This window comes from Sprattus sprattus (assembly GCF_963457725.1).
Source record: "Sprattus sprattus genome assembly, chromosome: 9".
In the NCBI taxonomy this organism is placed as follows: domain Eukaryota; kingdom Metazoa; phylum Chordata; class Actinopteri; order Clupeiformes; family Clupeidae; genus Sprattus; species Sprattus sprattus.
The window spans coordinates 31021197-31038294 of NC_137928.1; the positions used below are offsets into that span (position 1 = coordinate 31021197).

General features: G+C 44.6%; 2 protein-coding genes across 2 annotated transcripts in view; one reads left to right on the forward strand and one right to left on the reverse strand.

The window, feature by feature from the left end:
* gdpd5b (glycerophosphodiester phosphodiesterase domain containing 5b) overlaps positions 1 to 8134 on the forward strand; it is a gene marked incomplete at both ends in the record, with an annotated part of 66182 nt that extends 58048 nt beyond the window's left edge. Inside the window, 6 exons of the mRNA XM_080845393.1 lie at positions 130 to 287; positions 454 to 601; positions 1295 to 1377; positions 5507 to 5521; positions 6814 to 6926; positions 8052 to 8134. Coding sequence (XP_080701519.1) covers positions 130 to 287; positions 454 to 601; positions 1295 to 1377; positions 5507 to 5521; positions 6814 to 6926; positions 8052 to 8134 — 600 coding nt within the window. The remainder of the gene's footprint in view (positions 1 to 129; positions 288 to 453; positions 602 to 1294; positions 1378 to 5506; positions 5522 to 6813; positions 6927 to 8051) is intronic.
* Positions 8135 to 11050: 2916 nt separating this feature from the next.
* Positions 11051 to 13532, reverse strand: hspa13 (heat shock protein 70 family, member 13; the record flags this gene model as incomplete). The annotated part of the gene is made up of 5 exons (XM_080844831.1): positions 13397 to 13532; positions 12770 to 13110; positions 12413 to 12626; positions 11854 to 12021; positions 11051 to 11601 (listed from the first exon to the last, which is right to left on the reverse strand). Exons 1-5 carry the CDS (start codon positions 13419 to 13421, stop codon positions 11051 to 11053), a joined length of 1299 nt encoding a protein of 432 aa, XP_080700957.1. The 5' UTR covers positions 13422 to 13532.
* Positions 13533 to 17098: the final 3566 nt, after the last annotated feature.

The following is a 17098-nucleotide window of genomic DNA, read 5'->3' on the forward strand; positions in this document are numbered from 1 at the left end:
AAATTCATAAAGGCATTCCTTCATACGTTCACTCACTCACTCGATCTATACATTTCTCCTGTTTCCTCACACTGATTCCCTCTCTCCCTCTCTCTCTCTTGGCCCTCTCTCTCTCTCTCTGTGCTGCAGGTGATGTGGACGGAGGAGTGGGGGAGGGGGTTTGTGGAGGCGGCGGCTCCAGGCTTCCAGCAGACGTCTCTGGAGAAGCGTCCGGTGGAGGAGCTGCATGAGAGGGGCATCAGCCACCTGCTCCTGCGCTACAACCAGGCCAACGAGCGCGACATCCGGTAGGGCTGCTCCCCTCCGCTCCTCTCCTCTCCTCACTCCACTCACCGCATGGGATTATCCACAGGCCAACCAATAGCAGCACGAGGCAGCAAAAGCTAGATCAGCAGAGCCAGATAAATCTGTCTAGTAAATATGTGTTCTCTGGTCTCTCCTCCTCTGACACAGGGAGTTCTCCAGTCACAACATCAGCCTGACGCTGTACACGGTGAATGAGCCTTGGCTTTTCTCTGTGCTCTGGTGCAGTGGGGTGCCCTCCATCTCTTCAGAGGCCCCACACGCCCTGCTCAAGATGCACGCCCCCGTCTGGCTCATGGTGAGACCCCACGCATGCATTCATCTCCCCTGCCCTTCTCTGCATACCCCCACTCCGCTATTAGTCTGTCTCTCTGACACCCCACCCCCCCACTACACACACGCACACGCACACACACACACACACACGCACGCACGCACGCACGCACGCACACGCGCACACACACACACACACACCTACACACCTACACACCTACACACACACACACCTACACACCTATACACCTACACATACACACCTACACACACACACCTACACACACACTCACACTCACACTCATGTCCCTTAGGTTTGTAGGGTTAGCAAACAGCGCCCTCTAGTGGGGCAGGCAAAGTGGTGGCAGCAGTGCGGCAGCCACACCTCTCCATTCCACCGTCTCTCCTTCTCTTACCAGTGCTTTTGCTCTGCCCTGCCCATCCTAGCAGGGAGCCAGTTTGCTACCTCAGACCCAAGGTTAGGGTTAAGCTCCGTCTCTGTTAAACCATCAGGCCATGTCACTTACTGATAGAAGAGCATATCATTTGCATTTGATTTGTTGGGGTTGATTATAAAACATTTTTGTGTATAATGTATTGTATGAGATTATTTGGTGTTCAGCAAATGTGATTTTATGGGTATAACAGTCAGTTAACCTGTGATATACTGCCACCTACTGTTCACATGTCTTCATTGCAAGTGTGAATCTTCCTGCAGAGTCCGGATGAGTACTGTCTGATTTGGATTGCCACAGATGTCATCTCCTTCGCCGTCGTGCTTGGAGTGTTCGTGTTCCAAAAGTAAGAGTGGCATTTTAAATTTGAATTTGCTCATTACCTAGTTTACAAGTCATATAGTAAGGTGTCATATCAGACAGCACAGTATACCAATCCTCAAATGCCTGTGGTGTGTGTCAGAAGCTCTCAGTAGAAGAGCTGTAAATATGGCAGGTAGTGTTGTGTGTTTGTGTTGTGTGTTTGTGTTTGTGTTGTGTGTTTGTGGTGTGTGTTTGTGGTGTGTTTGTGATGTGTGTTTGTGGTGTGTGTTGTGTGTTTGTGTTGTGTATTTGTGTTGAGTGTTTGTGTTGTGCGTTTCTGATGTGTTTGTGTGTGTGTGTAATGTGTGTTTTTGGTGTGTGTCAGATGATGTCAGTATTAGAGCTGTCACTATGGCAGGGAGTGATGTGTGTTTGTGGTTGTGGTTGTGTTTGTGATGTGTGTTTGTGCTGTGTGTTTGTGCTGTGTGTGTCAGATGCTGTCAGTATTAGAGCTGTCACTATGGCAGGGAGTGTTGTGTGTTTGCCGTTGTCTCTCTCTAAAGTGCTGACCCCCAGTCAACAGAAAGCACTGATCCACACACTACTGCTACTCTCAGCCTTGTCAGCAGCTTCACCGCTGTCCCGTGACTCTCTCTCTCTCTCTCTCTCTCTCTCTCTCTCTCTCTCTCTCTCTCTCTCTCTCTGTCTCTCTCTCTCTCTCTCTCACTCTTTCTTTCACTGCACGAAAAGCAATATTATCGGGCCCGTATACGCTGTGATACAGCCGCGAATGATCACCATTCCTGGCTGATCGCGGACATTCCCCTGAAATATCCGTCTGCCGCATACTGACGGAATTTCCCGGGAAGGAACCTGTGAGGGGAGGGGGGCCGATGTGTTTAGCATTCTCACCTCCCGCTGACAGAGGTGCGAAATGCTCTTATTAGCATATTGACTGTCAGCAGTCTAGCCACACACACCCTGCTGCAGCCATTGGTTGAAAACGACAAGGAATTGAATTAAAACGTCTTGTGATGAGACGGAATGAGATTCTGTCTAGAGGTCAGCTTTCAACTGACAAAACGTATCCCCTCCCATTTACAGCTATTGCCCCATAAAAACGAAATTAAAATGTACACGATAATAATTTAATTAATATTCTGTCTTTAGGGTTTTGCTCCGGGGTTATCACATTTCTTGATTTGCCTTCCGTTTTCAGAGTTCTGTCTTTAGGGTTTTGATTTCGGGGATATCACGATTCTTGCAATGTAGGCTACTTTGGAGGCTGTTCCACTCATATTCCGGAGCTTCCTCTCTGTAATGTTCTTGAGATTCACTTTTGGCATGTAATTATACAGAGTCGGGCTTACTCTGATATTGAGATAGTCATTTCGCAACTTGGGACATGTTTGCCACTCGTGAATATCTAACCTGTGTCTTTTTAGGTAAATTTTGAAATCTTGCACGAACTTCGCCGAGCTTCGAACCTGCCCTCTTCAGGTTAATGGTACTGTGTAGCCTACCTGTGTCTAACCGCTTAGCCACGTTGCTGGTAAGGATCTAGCTCGTCGGTGCGACCAAGTACCTGGTTTATCATTCCTCCCTCCTCTGGGGTATTTCTCTTCTGTTACTTGAGCGTGCGAATTGGGAATTGTTTAGTGGACTTATGTGACGTTTTAATTATGTTCACGTAAAGGCGCCCGAGGCAACATTAGAAACTTTAGACTCGAATAATAAACGTTCAATTTCTAGTCTTTTTTACACGTAGTAAGTTTCAATAACACCATACCATTACATATCGACATTCACAGTGGTGTAGTGGTCCCTGGAGAAGTGGGTATACTTTTTATTTATTCATACAGCACAGGATAAACACCCTGTTTTGAGAAGTGGGTTTACCCAATGCTGACTGAAAAATAAGTGGGTAATAATGGGTATACTCCGTATACCTGCGTATACACTGGACTACACCACTGGACATTCAAGGAGCAAAGATAAGACGTCGTTGTGTGGTGAGAACTGATAAAAAAAAATCGCCTGCCTTCTGTTTTCTACGGTAGATCGCATGTTATGCTAGAAATGGCTTAGCATGGGTGGGATGGGGAAAGATAACACCTTTCCATCCAGACGCAAATTTAGCTAATCGGAATCTGTAAGTGGTTTCCGTATATATATATATAGTTGATCTCTCTTATTTGACGAAGCAGTGAGTTAGCTGTCTTTCAATGTCTCTTGTCGAATTATCTCACATGTTTATGGTGGTATGTGTTTAAAAGTTTTAACTTAGGCTATGTGTAATGTTCCTAACTTATATATTATTATTTCACCTTAATGTTCTTGAGATTCGTTTCTGGCATGTAATTATACAGAGTCAGGCTTACTCTGATAACAGTCATTAAGAGTCGTTAACAGTCGTTAAAGGCATAATATGCAGGATTCCCTTTGAGCTCCCCCTAAAGGTTTTTACTAGTATTAACGTTTACTCCAGTGTCGTAAAAACACATTCACTTGTATACCGGTGAGTGGAGTCAGTGAAGACGTGATCAGAAAACAGCGAATATGTCAACCGAGGTAAGAATATTCAAAGATTTTACAGAAATATGACTGCAGAGTTTTATTCATTGTGATATCGGAGATGAATGCTAATTCAACCAAAAGAATGACAACATTTAGTTTAGAAGAAATACCGATCGTGTTTTGAGCCTACAATGTTTTCTAAGTGTTTGAATGTGGAGTCGCCTACGTGCGATCTAATACAATATTGTAACACCAAAAAGCTACAAATTCAGAATTTACATTAGAAAGTGTAATGACATTGGAACGTGTAATTTATTATAAGCTAGCCAGAAAGCAGGTCGAACTACTTCCACCCGAGCGGCGGGCATTGCCAAGAAAGTTACATAGCGTAGTAATTTGAGTACAGACCCCCGATGGCAGTGAAGGAGGCGGAAATCGCCCTATTAAAAGTCATTGTAGCGACACAATTTTTTTCAAGCTGTTATTTTAAGGTACAATTGTTACATACGGTACCTTTAAGCAACTTGGGCCATGGTTGCCACTAGTGGGGATCGAACCTGTGACTTTCCGTTTTTTTAAATCAGTGAAGCAGTGACGGGGTGCCTCCCCTGGCGGGGGGGGGGGGGTTCAATCCAGGTCAATTAAATTAACATAACAAAACCTAGGCCTGGTCAAGTGGAAGGGGTGGGGGGCTTTAACACCAATGTGGGCTTCTACGGCAATACACAGGGTCGAAGACTGTCGTAAATCCCACATTTCATGCAGTGTTTACCTCCCTCTCTCTCTCTTCTGCCTTTGTCCCTTTCTCTGCCTCACTGTAAGCTTTTTTTCTGTTGTCAGTTGTCTTCCCTGTGCCCTCTTTCTGAATTCATGTTTTTTGAATCCACCTTTCTCTCTCTATCTCTCTCTTTCTTGCTCGCTCTCTCTATCTCTCTCTCTCTCCCTCTTTCTGTCTGTCTTTCCCTTAGGGGAAACCGGTTAAGCGGCTTTTGTAAATGTTAACAAATCAGAAAGTGCATCACCTTAACCTAGAGTAAAACCTGAGATCAGAGATCAACATTGGCAATATGATTGTGTTGGGTGCTGTATTCCTAAAGGACTCCATCTCCCATGAGGCAATATGATTGTGTTGGGTGCTGTATTCCTAAAGGACTCCATCTCCCATGTATATGATTGTGTTGGGTGCTGTATTCCTAAAGGACTCCACCTCCCATGTGTGCATGCTATTTAGTTTGGTGTTGGACAACTGGAATGCAGTGTAATAATGGCCTTGGTCATCTCCTGAATGAACTTAAATGATCCACTTCTGTGAGGTAGTTGAAGCAAGACCCTCCCCCACATGTGACATCTCTGTATGATGGGTCTCTGTTGTGTTGCGTTCTGTAAAGCAGTATTTCTATCTCTGAATGATGGCTCTCTGTTGTGTTGTGTTCTGTAAAGCAGGTTTTGGTAGTATTTCTGTATAACTGTCAAAAGCCACAGCTCCTTTGGGCGGGATGATTTGCTGACTGCTTCTAGCTTCTAATCTGACCTCTGATCTCTCTCTCTCTCTCTCTCCTTTGTCTCATCCTCCTCCTTCTCCTCTTCCTCTTCTTGTTCTTCCTCTCCTGCCTGATGCGCATGCTCCTCTCCTCTGCTGCATTCTGGCCTGTCAGCTTTCACATGATCAGGTAACTGGGTCGCCTTCTCAGAGCGCTCTCTCTCTCTCTCTTTTTACATGCATATATCTCTCTCTCTCTCTGTCTGTCTGTCTTTCCTTCTCTTTTGTCTATTTCGTTTCTTGTCTTTTATTACTTTTTCTTTTCTTTCTTTCCCTTCTTGTATAGAAGCTTTAAGTGCGTGTTCTGTGTTTTGTCTCCATCCCCCTTGTGCAGTCTCTCTGTGCCCTCTGGCCCCTCTCTGGGGTGGGGCCTCTTCTGCTCTATGATGCTGCAGTCACCTGGACTGCTGCTGCCGCACTGCTGCCACCGCTTTGCCTGCCCCACTAGAGGGCGCTGTTTGCTAACCCTACAAACCTAAGCTTATTTGAAAAGAGCTCAGCCCCCAGCCCCTCCCCCTTAGCTCTGTTGGGGACCCTGATGGCTTTCATATCTTGTTACTGCATTCCTTGCTATTGGAGATGCACGCTGTTCGATCACTATGTACCCTGTGGAAAGATGGCCAGCATAGGGATGTTAATGTTTTGTCAGGCCTGGAAATACATTATGTACTTGGGTTATTTGCAGTATGCTGGGTATAAGTCTTAACTAGCACAGAAAAAAGGGACAGTTGTGCACAATAAAACCTTTAATGGTAATAAATAAATGATTATATAAATAATGATGCTTTAATGATAATTTCCATGACTAAATAAAATTTGGCTATAGTCAAAGTAGTTCTATAGTCCATGCCCACATGACCCAGGGTGTGACTTTAAGACTTCTCTATCCTGTTTGGGTAATCTTCCCCTGAGGACACAATTACTAAAATATGGAACATCAATTATACACTATATAATCAATCACTCAACTTGTTCTGCTTGTTCTGCATCAGGACAATCTCTACGACGGTTTCCCGGAAGTTCTCTAAATAGCCATTCTTTAAGTTCATCTGTGTTGTTGCTCTGATGCACTATAGATAGCAGTTTCAGGGTAGTTCCCACACTGTCACTTGTCTGTCATCAGCTCATGAGTGCAGTGGGATGTTGAGTGAAGCATGCAGAATCAGTGATCTGTGCTAGTTCAAAGACTTCACCCAGCCTCAGAAGAGAAGCAGTGAGGGGACATGTGGCCAGTGTGTGTAGGCCATGCAGTCAGATGCAGCAGCACAGTAGTCACCAGAAGTAGTGTAATAATCTGTGTGTGTGTGTGGGTGTGTGTGTGTGTGTGTGTGTGTGTGTGTGTGTGTGTGTGTCTGTGTGCGTGTGTGCGTGTGTGCGTGTGTGCGTGTGTGCGTGTGTGCGTGTGTCCGTGTGTGTGTGTAGGTGGCGGATGAGTGGCATGCGCAGCTACAACCCGGAGCAGATCATGTTGAGTGCTGCCGTTAGGAGGTCCAGCCGCGATGTCAACATCATGAAGGAGAAACTCATCTTCTCTGGTATGTTTGCATGGGTGTGTATTTGCTGTGTTTATTCATTTTGTGTGATGTCTATTAATATGCTCCTCTCACTGCACGTGTGTGTGGTTTGAGCATGTGTGTGTGCATGTGAGCATGTGGGTGTGTGAAGGTGTGTGTGTGTGTGTCTGTGTTTGTGTGGGTGTATGGATGTGTCTGCCTAGGGCATGCTTCTCTCTGAGTGTTCCTGAATATCCCCACACCCCACCTAAAGGTCAGCCGCAGCTGTGAGAGAGAGAGAGTCGCACTGAGCACCTCGTTCCATATCTATGGCTGAATCTTTCCTTTCAACTGACTTTCATCCATCCATCCATCCATGTATCCATGTGTGCTCCCCTCCATCTCTCCATCCATCAGTCCATCCTTGTGTTCCATCCCTTCCTCGTGTGTGCCTCTCGTTTCCTCACCATATCTGGGAAGCGTTTTCTGAGTGTGTTGCCGCGGGGTGGTGAGAGGTGAGTGTGTTAACACGGCCACACCAGCCACCGCCCCTGCCAGGTGTCCTGTCCATGTGTCACCCATGCTGCAAAGAACATTCACTCACATTCAAACATAGTTTACAGTTACTGACTCACTCACTCACTCACTCACTCCATCACTCCCTCTCTCACTCCCTCTCTCACTCCCACTCACTCAATCACTCAAGGATCTTGAACATTCACTCACATTCAAACATAGTTTACAGTTACTGACTCACTCACTCACTCACTCACTCACTCACTCAAGTGTAACATTGTGAATAGAATTTGGTTGAGTCATTTTACAGCCACATTATATTGAATGTAAACCAACTTTGGCATTAGAACTACCTGATTAATGTCAGCAGCTTGAACCAAATGGTCATATCAGCATGTTATACTCTTTGTAATGCATGTAGGATGGTCCTATCAGCATGATGTAGTCTCGTAATGCATGAAGGATGGTCATATCAGCATGATGTAGTCTCGTAGTGCATGAAGGATGGTCCTATCAGCATGATGTAGTCTCTGTAATGCATGAAGGCTGGTCATATCAGCATGATGTACTCTCTGTTATGCATAAAGGATGGTTGTATCCCCCTACATACTGACACTCTCTCTTTGACATCCTCCTCTTCTGGTCTTCCAGAGGTGAGCAATGGAGTTGGAGGTGCAGACGACCTCTACATGGAGAACGGCTTTGACTGCTACACCAACCGAGGCACTGATTGACAGGTGTTCAGTCCTGAACACGCTTTACCGAAGGACTCACTACTGGCAGAACAGCACACGCACCATTGCTGTCCACTTCCACTTGTGCTGCTGACCAAATAAGGGACGAAATATGGGGATCACCCAATGCTCTGTATATTTTGTAAAATATGAAGAATGTTTTTTTTGTCATTATTATTATTATTATTATTATTATTATCTTTTGTTTGCTTTTGGTGAAGTCATGACACTGCATTGTGTGAGAGGTTTGCCTTCTTTAAAGTGTTCTATCTGATGGAGCCTCTTGTCTCGGACAGACTAGGTTCTCCAGCAGTAGATGTAACCTTTAGTATGCACGCACTGGAAGACCATAGGAGTCCATCTTTTCCTTTGAGGTAATTACTGTACAGTGTTTTGTGTGAACACACATCAGCAGCGTTAGCATGCTATGACCAGTCCAACACGTCTGTTTGAAGCTGAAACGGACTGGAAGAACAAATGGGAAAATAAGAACTGGCCAGGTTCTAAATTCCCCAAGGGGAACAACAGACATTTGATCCTTTCAACAGACATTCTCCCCCTTGCCCCTGTGCATGTGATACACATATCAAGTGGAGCCAATAAGGCTTTTTTTCCTCCTCAAATGGACCTGTTTGAATGTGTTTGTGGTTTTGTTTTTAACTGAACTCTGTGATTCTGGTGGCTGGAGGGTTGGAACTGGTTGTGTGCAGTCGGCTCCCGTCAGATCTGAGGAGAACAACGCCCCTATCCAGTTCCTCACCATTCTTATGGGTTTGACTGAAGTGTTGAACACCAGGCCAGTCACTGAAACCTGAAGATCCTGATTTGGAACAGGACTAGTGCATGTGTGCTGGTAAGACCAGGGCACGTGAGAAATCAGAAATCGCTAAAAAAATCCCTCCGCTCCTCATTCTTATGGTATTGATGTGCCTCAGAAGTCGATGATTAAAAGCCTCTTATAAACGGATTGTGTTGTATGTTGCAGTGGAGCTGGCCTACACTCCGCACCATTCACAAGTCTCACATACTAGTCCAGTTGGCCATTAAAGGCAGCAACATTGAAGGAAACGCTGTTTCCTCTTTACTGGCAGAGCTCTACCTAGAGATAAGTTTCACAACAAACCACTTCAAAACTATTTTAAACTGTTGTTTCAGTATCAGTATTAAGGATGTGGAGTTTCAGTAGTGTTGACTATGTGCGAGCATAAGCATGAAAAGTCAGCCAAAGTAGTGTGGTAAAGATGACACAACCGTAAGAGAAAAATGAACTTTTGCTGAAAAGATTATCTCCGTCTACACAGGGGGTAACAGTTCTTCACGCCCAGTCAGCTTACTTCATATGTGTGAAACATGTGGAGTTGAAACACTGACACTCATTTTTTTGCTTAAGTACATCTAATGACGTGTTATGTCTAATTACATCACATGGCAATGGCTTAGGAAATTCACCTTTAATGAACAACTTTAAAAGCATCAGTTTCAGTTGTACATACAGATGAATGTCCTACAGACGATACAAAAATAGATATTTTTTTCATGTCAATATCCGTTTTATTTACCCAAACAAAAGACAACCATTTCATGTGCCTGTGCCATATTACCGAATCCATTGCTGTGGTTCACAAGAAGGTGGTCCCAGGTGATACTCACCGATACACACTGGAATATTTTATAGGCATTGATTTCCCAACAGTTAAATGTACGTGATAACGGTAATATAACATGGTTTCAGCTTAACTGTTTAAATTAAATTAACTAAACGAACGTTGTGATAGCACTGGCATCTCTTCTACACATAATTCCATATAGTGCTTCATCTCTCTTTGGTCCTCACATGTTCTCTTGGGTGAACACACATTTGGCCCATGTCCATCTTGAGTCATTATTTCAGTCATTTTGTGATCCGCCACAAAAGTGCAGTGGACCAGTACACAGCACCTTTCCTTCTCTGTTCTCACATCTCTGAGATCTTCACCATTCACAGAGGCGCCTGCACACAACTTCCCTAAAAATCTGCACAAACTAAAAGCATCAGCCACTCAATGCAGACAAGCAGAACACAATATAGGCCATCTTAAAAGGCACGTTAAGCAGAATGCCCCAACTGGCAATAAGTAAACAGCTTTATAAATAAATACAAATAAATAAATAGCTGACTACATTTCTTGGGCCCTGTTCATGACCAACTTTCCAACTGATCCAATAACAAACTACCACTGTGGTATCCTGCTTGAAAGCAGCACTGCAATGACAACTGCAAAAGATTTGCTGAGTAGCCAAGCCTACAGCCATCAAGGACTCTGACATTCATACCTACAGGAGTACAGGTTACAGTTACAGTTTCAGAAAGGCTATTTCAGTAACTACAGTAGCAAAGACACCAGTGGATCCTACCTGCCCTAGTAGGGCATACCCATGAGACACAGACAGACATGCCCATGAGAGACACGCATGTCCATACCCATGAGAGACAGACATACTCACGAGAGACAGACATGTCCATACCCAAGAGAGAGAGACATGCCAAGTCACTGTTCAGCCTGGACTCCACCTGCGTCAGGCTGATAATTCCCCTGCACTTCCAAAAAGACCAAACAACCTGACAGTTCAAAAAAGCGGTGTGATGTGTGTGAAATTCATTTTGGATCTATCTGCGAGTGACTAGCACACTCTGCCATGAATATGACATTAATATCTGCACACTTCCATACATTTCTGGAAATGGCTCAGTACATAGCTGACAGAAGAGATAAACCTCACCAAACATGAATCATTTAAGTTTGCTCTTAATGGTAGGCCCAGACGACAAAGAAACTGTTACTCAGAAATAAACATGAAGATTGCAGGCTGTAGCTGTCCGAAGTGAGCAATTAAACTCAGTGATCCCACTTTGTGGAAACTGTAGTTAGCCTTAGATCAGCTGAAGTTCATCTTGCGGAGGTGGCGGTTTGGTATCTCCATGGCACTGACCTGCAGAGGCCATGAACCACCCATGATGCCCGCCTGGATGGCCACACCAGTCACCACTGCCAGGTCTGGGTCCACTGAGGTATTGGGCTCCTTTCCAAAGTATTCTGCGATGAGCTGGCGGATACGTGGTATCCTGGTGGAGCCCCCGACCAGCACAATCTCATCTACATCCTTCTTGCTCAGGTGACCCTCCTCTAGCACAGTCTTGATGGGGGTGAGGATCTTCTGGAAGAGGTCAGTATTCAGCTCCTCAAAGAGCTCACGGCTGACGGGCTCCAGGAAGACCACAGACTCCTCATGGGTGAGCACTCGCAGGGGGACACGGAGCAGCGTCCTGGACTCAACAGTCAGGTTGAGCTTCACTTCCTCCACAGCCTGCCTCAAGCGTGCGATGTCCTCCTTCAGGGATGGGGCCACCCCATATTGCTGCCTCACTCTCTCCGTGGCATACTGGAAAAGTCTCTGACTGAAGTCCTGTCCTCCAAGCTTATTATTACCTGAAAAAAAGGGAGTTTATATGATGGTGAAAGTCCCGCTTTTCTACGTATCGGCCCTTGACTTGGTGAGGGAACCAGATAACATGCTGCATTTAAAATTGCTCCTGAATTCTGTCATCCCCAATTCAAAATTAAAGCTAAAAGGCAAATCATGGACACCAGAAATTAGACACTGCAACTGCTATGAGTAGAGGAGGAATTCACATGTATTATAAATCACATTCCTGTTGAGTGTTTGTCTTTGGGACTCACCTGCCATGGCCCTGGTGAGGAACATGCCCCCCTGCTTATTAAGCAGAGACACGTCCAGCGTGCCTCCACCTAGGTCCACCACCAGCACGTTAAACACATCCACCTTATGCAGCCCATAAGCCATGGCAGCTGCAGTGGGCTCATTGATTACCCGAAGGATGTCGAGCCCTAGAAACAGTCAAAGACAGATTACCGCACAAGACTGTAAGAAACATGAAAGGACCATTCATCATAATGAATTAAACTCATAGCATTGTGTGACAACATATTCATTATGGTATCTGGAGTTGGTTAGTGTACAGCGAAGGCATATATATAACAACCACTGATGTTTCCTGATGTTGGCACTGCTAGTGTAATGTGTTTGCAAAATATCTGAGCTGAAGTGTTTAACAGTCCTCCAAGAGATGACACAATAACACAGGAGGATGAGACATTGGTGGTAAGATGATCTCAGCAGGTGAGGATCATTTGAGGAGATTTGTACACCTATGAATGTCTGTGTGAATCTCTGGGCAGAGGAGTTAGACATAGGCACAGCTTCAGGGCATGGACCCACCTGCCATGTTGGCTGCTCTTACGGTGTAGTTCCTCTGGATCTCATCAAACTCTGCCGGCACAGAGATGACGGCTTTGTGAATGGGCGCACCAAGATGCTTTTCAGCCATCTTCTTCATCTTCAACAGCAGCTGGGATCCGATGAACTCTGGACTGACGGTGAAAGTCTGATTTGTGGTGATGAGAAACTCTGCCCTTCCATTGTTATTCGTCACCTAAAGGATCAATCAGGCCAACAGTGATTCAGTGGAAGTGACATCTGTGCATGTTTTATGACTGTGATATCTGCAACTATCATTTATTTTTGAAATAATACTTATTGAATATTACAATATGATAATAAGGCCGAAGTCTTTACCTGAAATGGGTATCTAGCACTTTCTGCGATTAAGACATCAGGTTCAAAAACCTTCCCAATGAATCTCTTAGCGTCATATATGGTGTTCTGGGGATTGCTGTCGACCAAGTCCTGAACATCATGTCCCACATGAATACCCGAAGCAGTGAATGACACTACACTGGGGATACTCTTCCGACCCTCCTCGTCTCCAATCACCTCCACCTCACCGGTACCGGCGTGGAACACACCAACAGAGCAAAACGTTGTTCCAAGGTCTAACCCTACCACCTTTGGCTTGGGAGGAGGGAGATATTGCTGTCCCAGATAGCCGGCCAGGAGAAGAGCCAGAATGAAGGATCCTAAAATTCACAAAAGAGTTATATAAGGCCATATAGATGGAGGACTAGCATAATGCTGTTAAATGGCTAACGTACTAAAACCGATTGCTATAAGAAAGTGACAGTCCCTATCATAACGTTACTAGGGCATAGAGAACATGAAGAGATAAATAACTATGGCAAGTATATCAACCCGTCTGTAGCTAATCTAGCTCGTTGAACAAGTCACGTAACTTGACATAGCGTTAGCTGTAACATGCAATGGGTTACCATTACGATCGTTTCCGTTATTTCCACTGTTACTTACCAATTGCAGACATTTCCCCAGCCATTTCGAAAATACTATGTGGAGGCAGTAAACTAATGACAACAATAAAACCTTTTCAATCAACGTGTCTTCTTTCTACCGGCAAATTCAGTGATGACTAAACAGCATAGACATTGGAAGATGGTAAACAGCGTGCAGTACACGTCAGCCTAATGGCCACATTAACTTCTGGATACTGTAGTACGATATGTTAACCACACCGTCGACTTCCTAGGTGAAGAACCACCATTCCCAGAATGCCACTCGCCCATCTTGAAGCTAAGCGACGTTTCTTTTCTTCCTCACCATTTGAGCATGCGCTCAGCGGGTACATGAGCGCTACACAGCCTCGTAGACATCATATAGCTATATATACCTATATGATGTCTATGCACAGCCTCTCCGCTCACGGTGGGTGTCCACGATAGATATGTCTTGCGTTTAGTCGCCATGCGACTAGTTGCCTGGGGGGCGTGGTCAGAAAATTCAGTTTGGCTGTAGCAAATGTTCAAGTATATGAAACTTATTAGCAACTCACTAGCTAGCCACTATTTGCTCCAATGGGTTTTCGGTTAAAGTTTTCGCGACAAGCTAACAGTAATAGTTCAGAGTTCAGTTAAGATGTTGCGTGGACACCCACAGCTGTGTATTTCAGTGGATTTGTTGAGCCATATCTTTGAAGATGAATTAGTTTGAAGGCCATCCAACTGAAGCTCTATATGTGAAATTGTGTTGATGTACAGTATTTCAAAATTCCAAGATGTTTATCTAAAATATATCAAGAAATTCTTAAATCCAGTTCGCTCTCATTTGACGGACTGAATCCTAAAAAACAGTCCTCTGAACCAATTGGTAGGCCTACTAAAGCTCACAACCTCAAAAACAACTACTCACAAACTGCTGTTCACCAACAACCACAAAATCAACAAGGAAAAGAATAGTGTGAGTGAGTACATCCCTATGCAATATCACTTAAATGTCAATTATTTAAAATACAGCACAGTAGGAACAGAAGAGAGATATTTTTTCAATACTTATATGTCCACCTTAATTATTGATGACAAACTCAATCTTCCTTGGCATGGAGGATACGTTGCACACAACTCTGGAGAGATGTTCTGCCTACCTTTAGGACAATATTTCCAGTTGTTCTGCTGGAGGGGCCGGCTTGTGTTGCTCTATCTTTCTCGTTAAAATACTTTTAAGGTGTTCTGCTTAAAGGGATTCAAGGCAACATATTTGGCCAGGTCATATAGTTTTAACGTTGTCTTCTTTAGAAACTCTTGCATGATTTTGGTAGTGTGCTTTGGATTGCTATCATGCTGGAATATTTGTATTCATGCCCTTGCTTCTGAGTCATTCAATTCAATTCAATTCAATTTTATTTGTATAGTGCCATAACAATACAATTGCCTCTAGGCGCTTAACAGAGCTCAGAGCCTAAACCCCCTTAGTGCATGCACAATGCAGTGGCGGTGGGTGCGATTGGCCGAGGGTTTCTCCAGGTAGACCAGGTGGAGAGACTACAGCAGCGTCCCATAGCGGAGATAGTCCTGATTAGTAGGGAGAGAAAAGGGAAGAAAAGGAAGAAAGTGAGTGGGAGAGTTCAGCTGTCCATGTGCGTAGATGCGGAGTGGTGGGGGTGAGGAGCAATAGTTCCACTTCCATCAGCGATTGGAACATGCTATAAGGGAGAGAAAACATTTATGTTAGTAGACATCAATTTCAGAAACAGATAGGGAGGGTGATACATTTGGGTAGTAGATTTAACAGTAGGCAATATGGCTATTTTATCAGTGTTATTATAGGCATAAGCAATATGGTATGGAAGGAGAGAGAGAGAGAGAGAAAGAGAAAGGGAGAAGATATGGTTAGTAATAATTCAATTCAATTCAATTTTATTTGTATAGCGCCATAACAATACAATTGCCTCTAGGCGCTTAACAGAGCCCAGAGCCTGAACCCCCTTAGTGCATGCACAACGGCAACAGGGGCAAGGAAAAACTCCCTGTTGGGCAGGAAGAAACCTTAAGCAGAACCACGGCACATAAGGGGGGACCCATCCGCTTAAGGTCGGCCGGGTGGAGACAGGAAGGTGGGACGGGGGGAAGGGGGGAAGGGGAAGGGTGGTGTGGCAGAAGGGGAAAGGAAGCAACAGGGGTTATACACAGCCAGCATTTCGTCACTGGACATGTATACATACATCTGGTGGTAAATACATGATACAGGCAAGACTAGATTACTATGGCAATAGGGTTACTGTTACAGGGGTAAGGGATGTAGGGACAGAGAAACATTTCAGTGGAGGCAATAATGTATATTGTTTATAAATGCTAGCATTGGGTAGGGTAGGTGTACGGCAATGCAGTGGCGGTGGGTGCGATTGGCCGATGGTTTCTCCAGGTAGACCAGGTAGAGAGACTACGTGGTGGGGGTGAGGAGCGATAGTTCCACTTCCATCAGCGATTGGAACATGCTATAGGGGAGAGAGAACATTTATGTTAGTAGACAACAATTTCAGAGACAGATAGGGAGATGCATTTGGGCAGTAGATTTAACAGTAGGCAATATGGCTATTTTATCAGTGTTATTATAGGCAAAAGCAATATGATATGGAAGGAGAGAGAGAGAGAAATGGAGAAAATATATGTAGTAATGCTGGCATATATTGTTAGTGTGCTTGCAAACACACTATTGTTCTTCTTAGGTTTTATTTATTTATGCCGGGGCCGTGCATGCATCCACTCGGCAATGTTTGAGACGGTGAGATGATGGTGTGGACAAACCGGGAGGCAGTATTGTTCGTTACATTGAAGTATGAGCTGTTATGCCGGGGCCGTGCATGCATCCACTCAGCAAACAGGATACACTTTTAGCTAGCGCAGCAGGTGATGGGTTTGTTGACGCAGTTACTTTTGGCTGTATAATTTGTTACATTGAAGTATGAGCTGTTATGCCGGGGCCGTACAAGCATCCACTCAGCAAACAGGACACACTTTTGGCTAGCGCAGCAGGTGATGGGTTTGTTGACGCAATTTCTTTTGGCTATAAGATGCACTAAAGAGGAATGTCTTGGCTGTATTGTTCGTTACATTGAAGTATAAGCTGTTATGCCGGGGCCGTACATGCATCCACTCAGCAAACAGGATACACTTTTAGTTTTTGAAATTCTTGGAATTACCAGGAGGCCTGCTCTCTGGGAACAGAGCAGCCTTGAAGGGCAATAGGGGACGATTAATTCCTTGAGGTAGTTTGGAGCCAGGTCGTTTAGGGCTTTATATGTTAGCAGGAGTACTTTGAAATCGATTCTACTTTTGACGGGGAGCCAATGCAACGAGGCGAGTACCGGTGAGATGTGTTCATATTTTTTTAGTTCTGGTGAGTGTACGAGCAGCAGCGTTCTGTATAAGTTGAAGGCTCTTTATTGTGTTGATGCTGCATCCGGACAGGAGAGCATTACAGTAATCGAGGCGGGAAGTAATAAATGCATGGATTAGTTTTTCTGCATCTTGGAGGGATAGGACCTTTCTAATTTTGGCAATATTGCGTCAATGAAAAAATGATGTCTTTGATGTCTTTGATGTCTGTTTTATGTGTGAGTCAAGTAGGAGGTCTTGGTTGATAGTTACACCAAGGTTTTTGATGTTAGTGTTGGGTGTTGGGAAGCCATTGAGTGTGGGTTGAGTCATCTTGTCAGCCAGT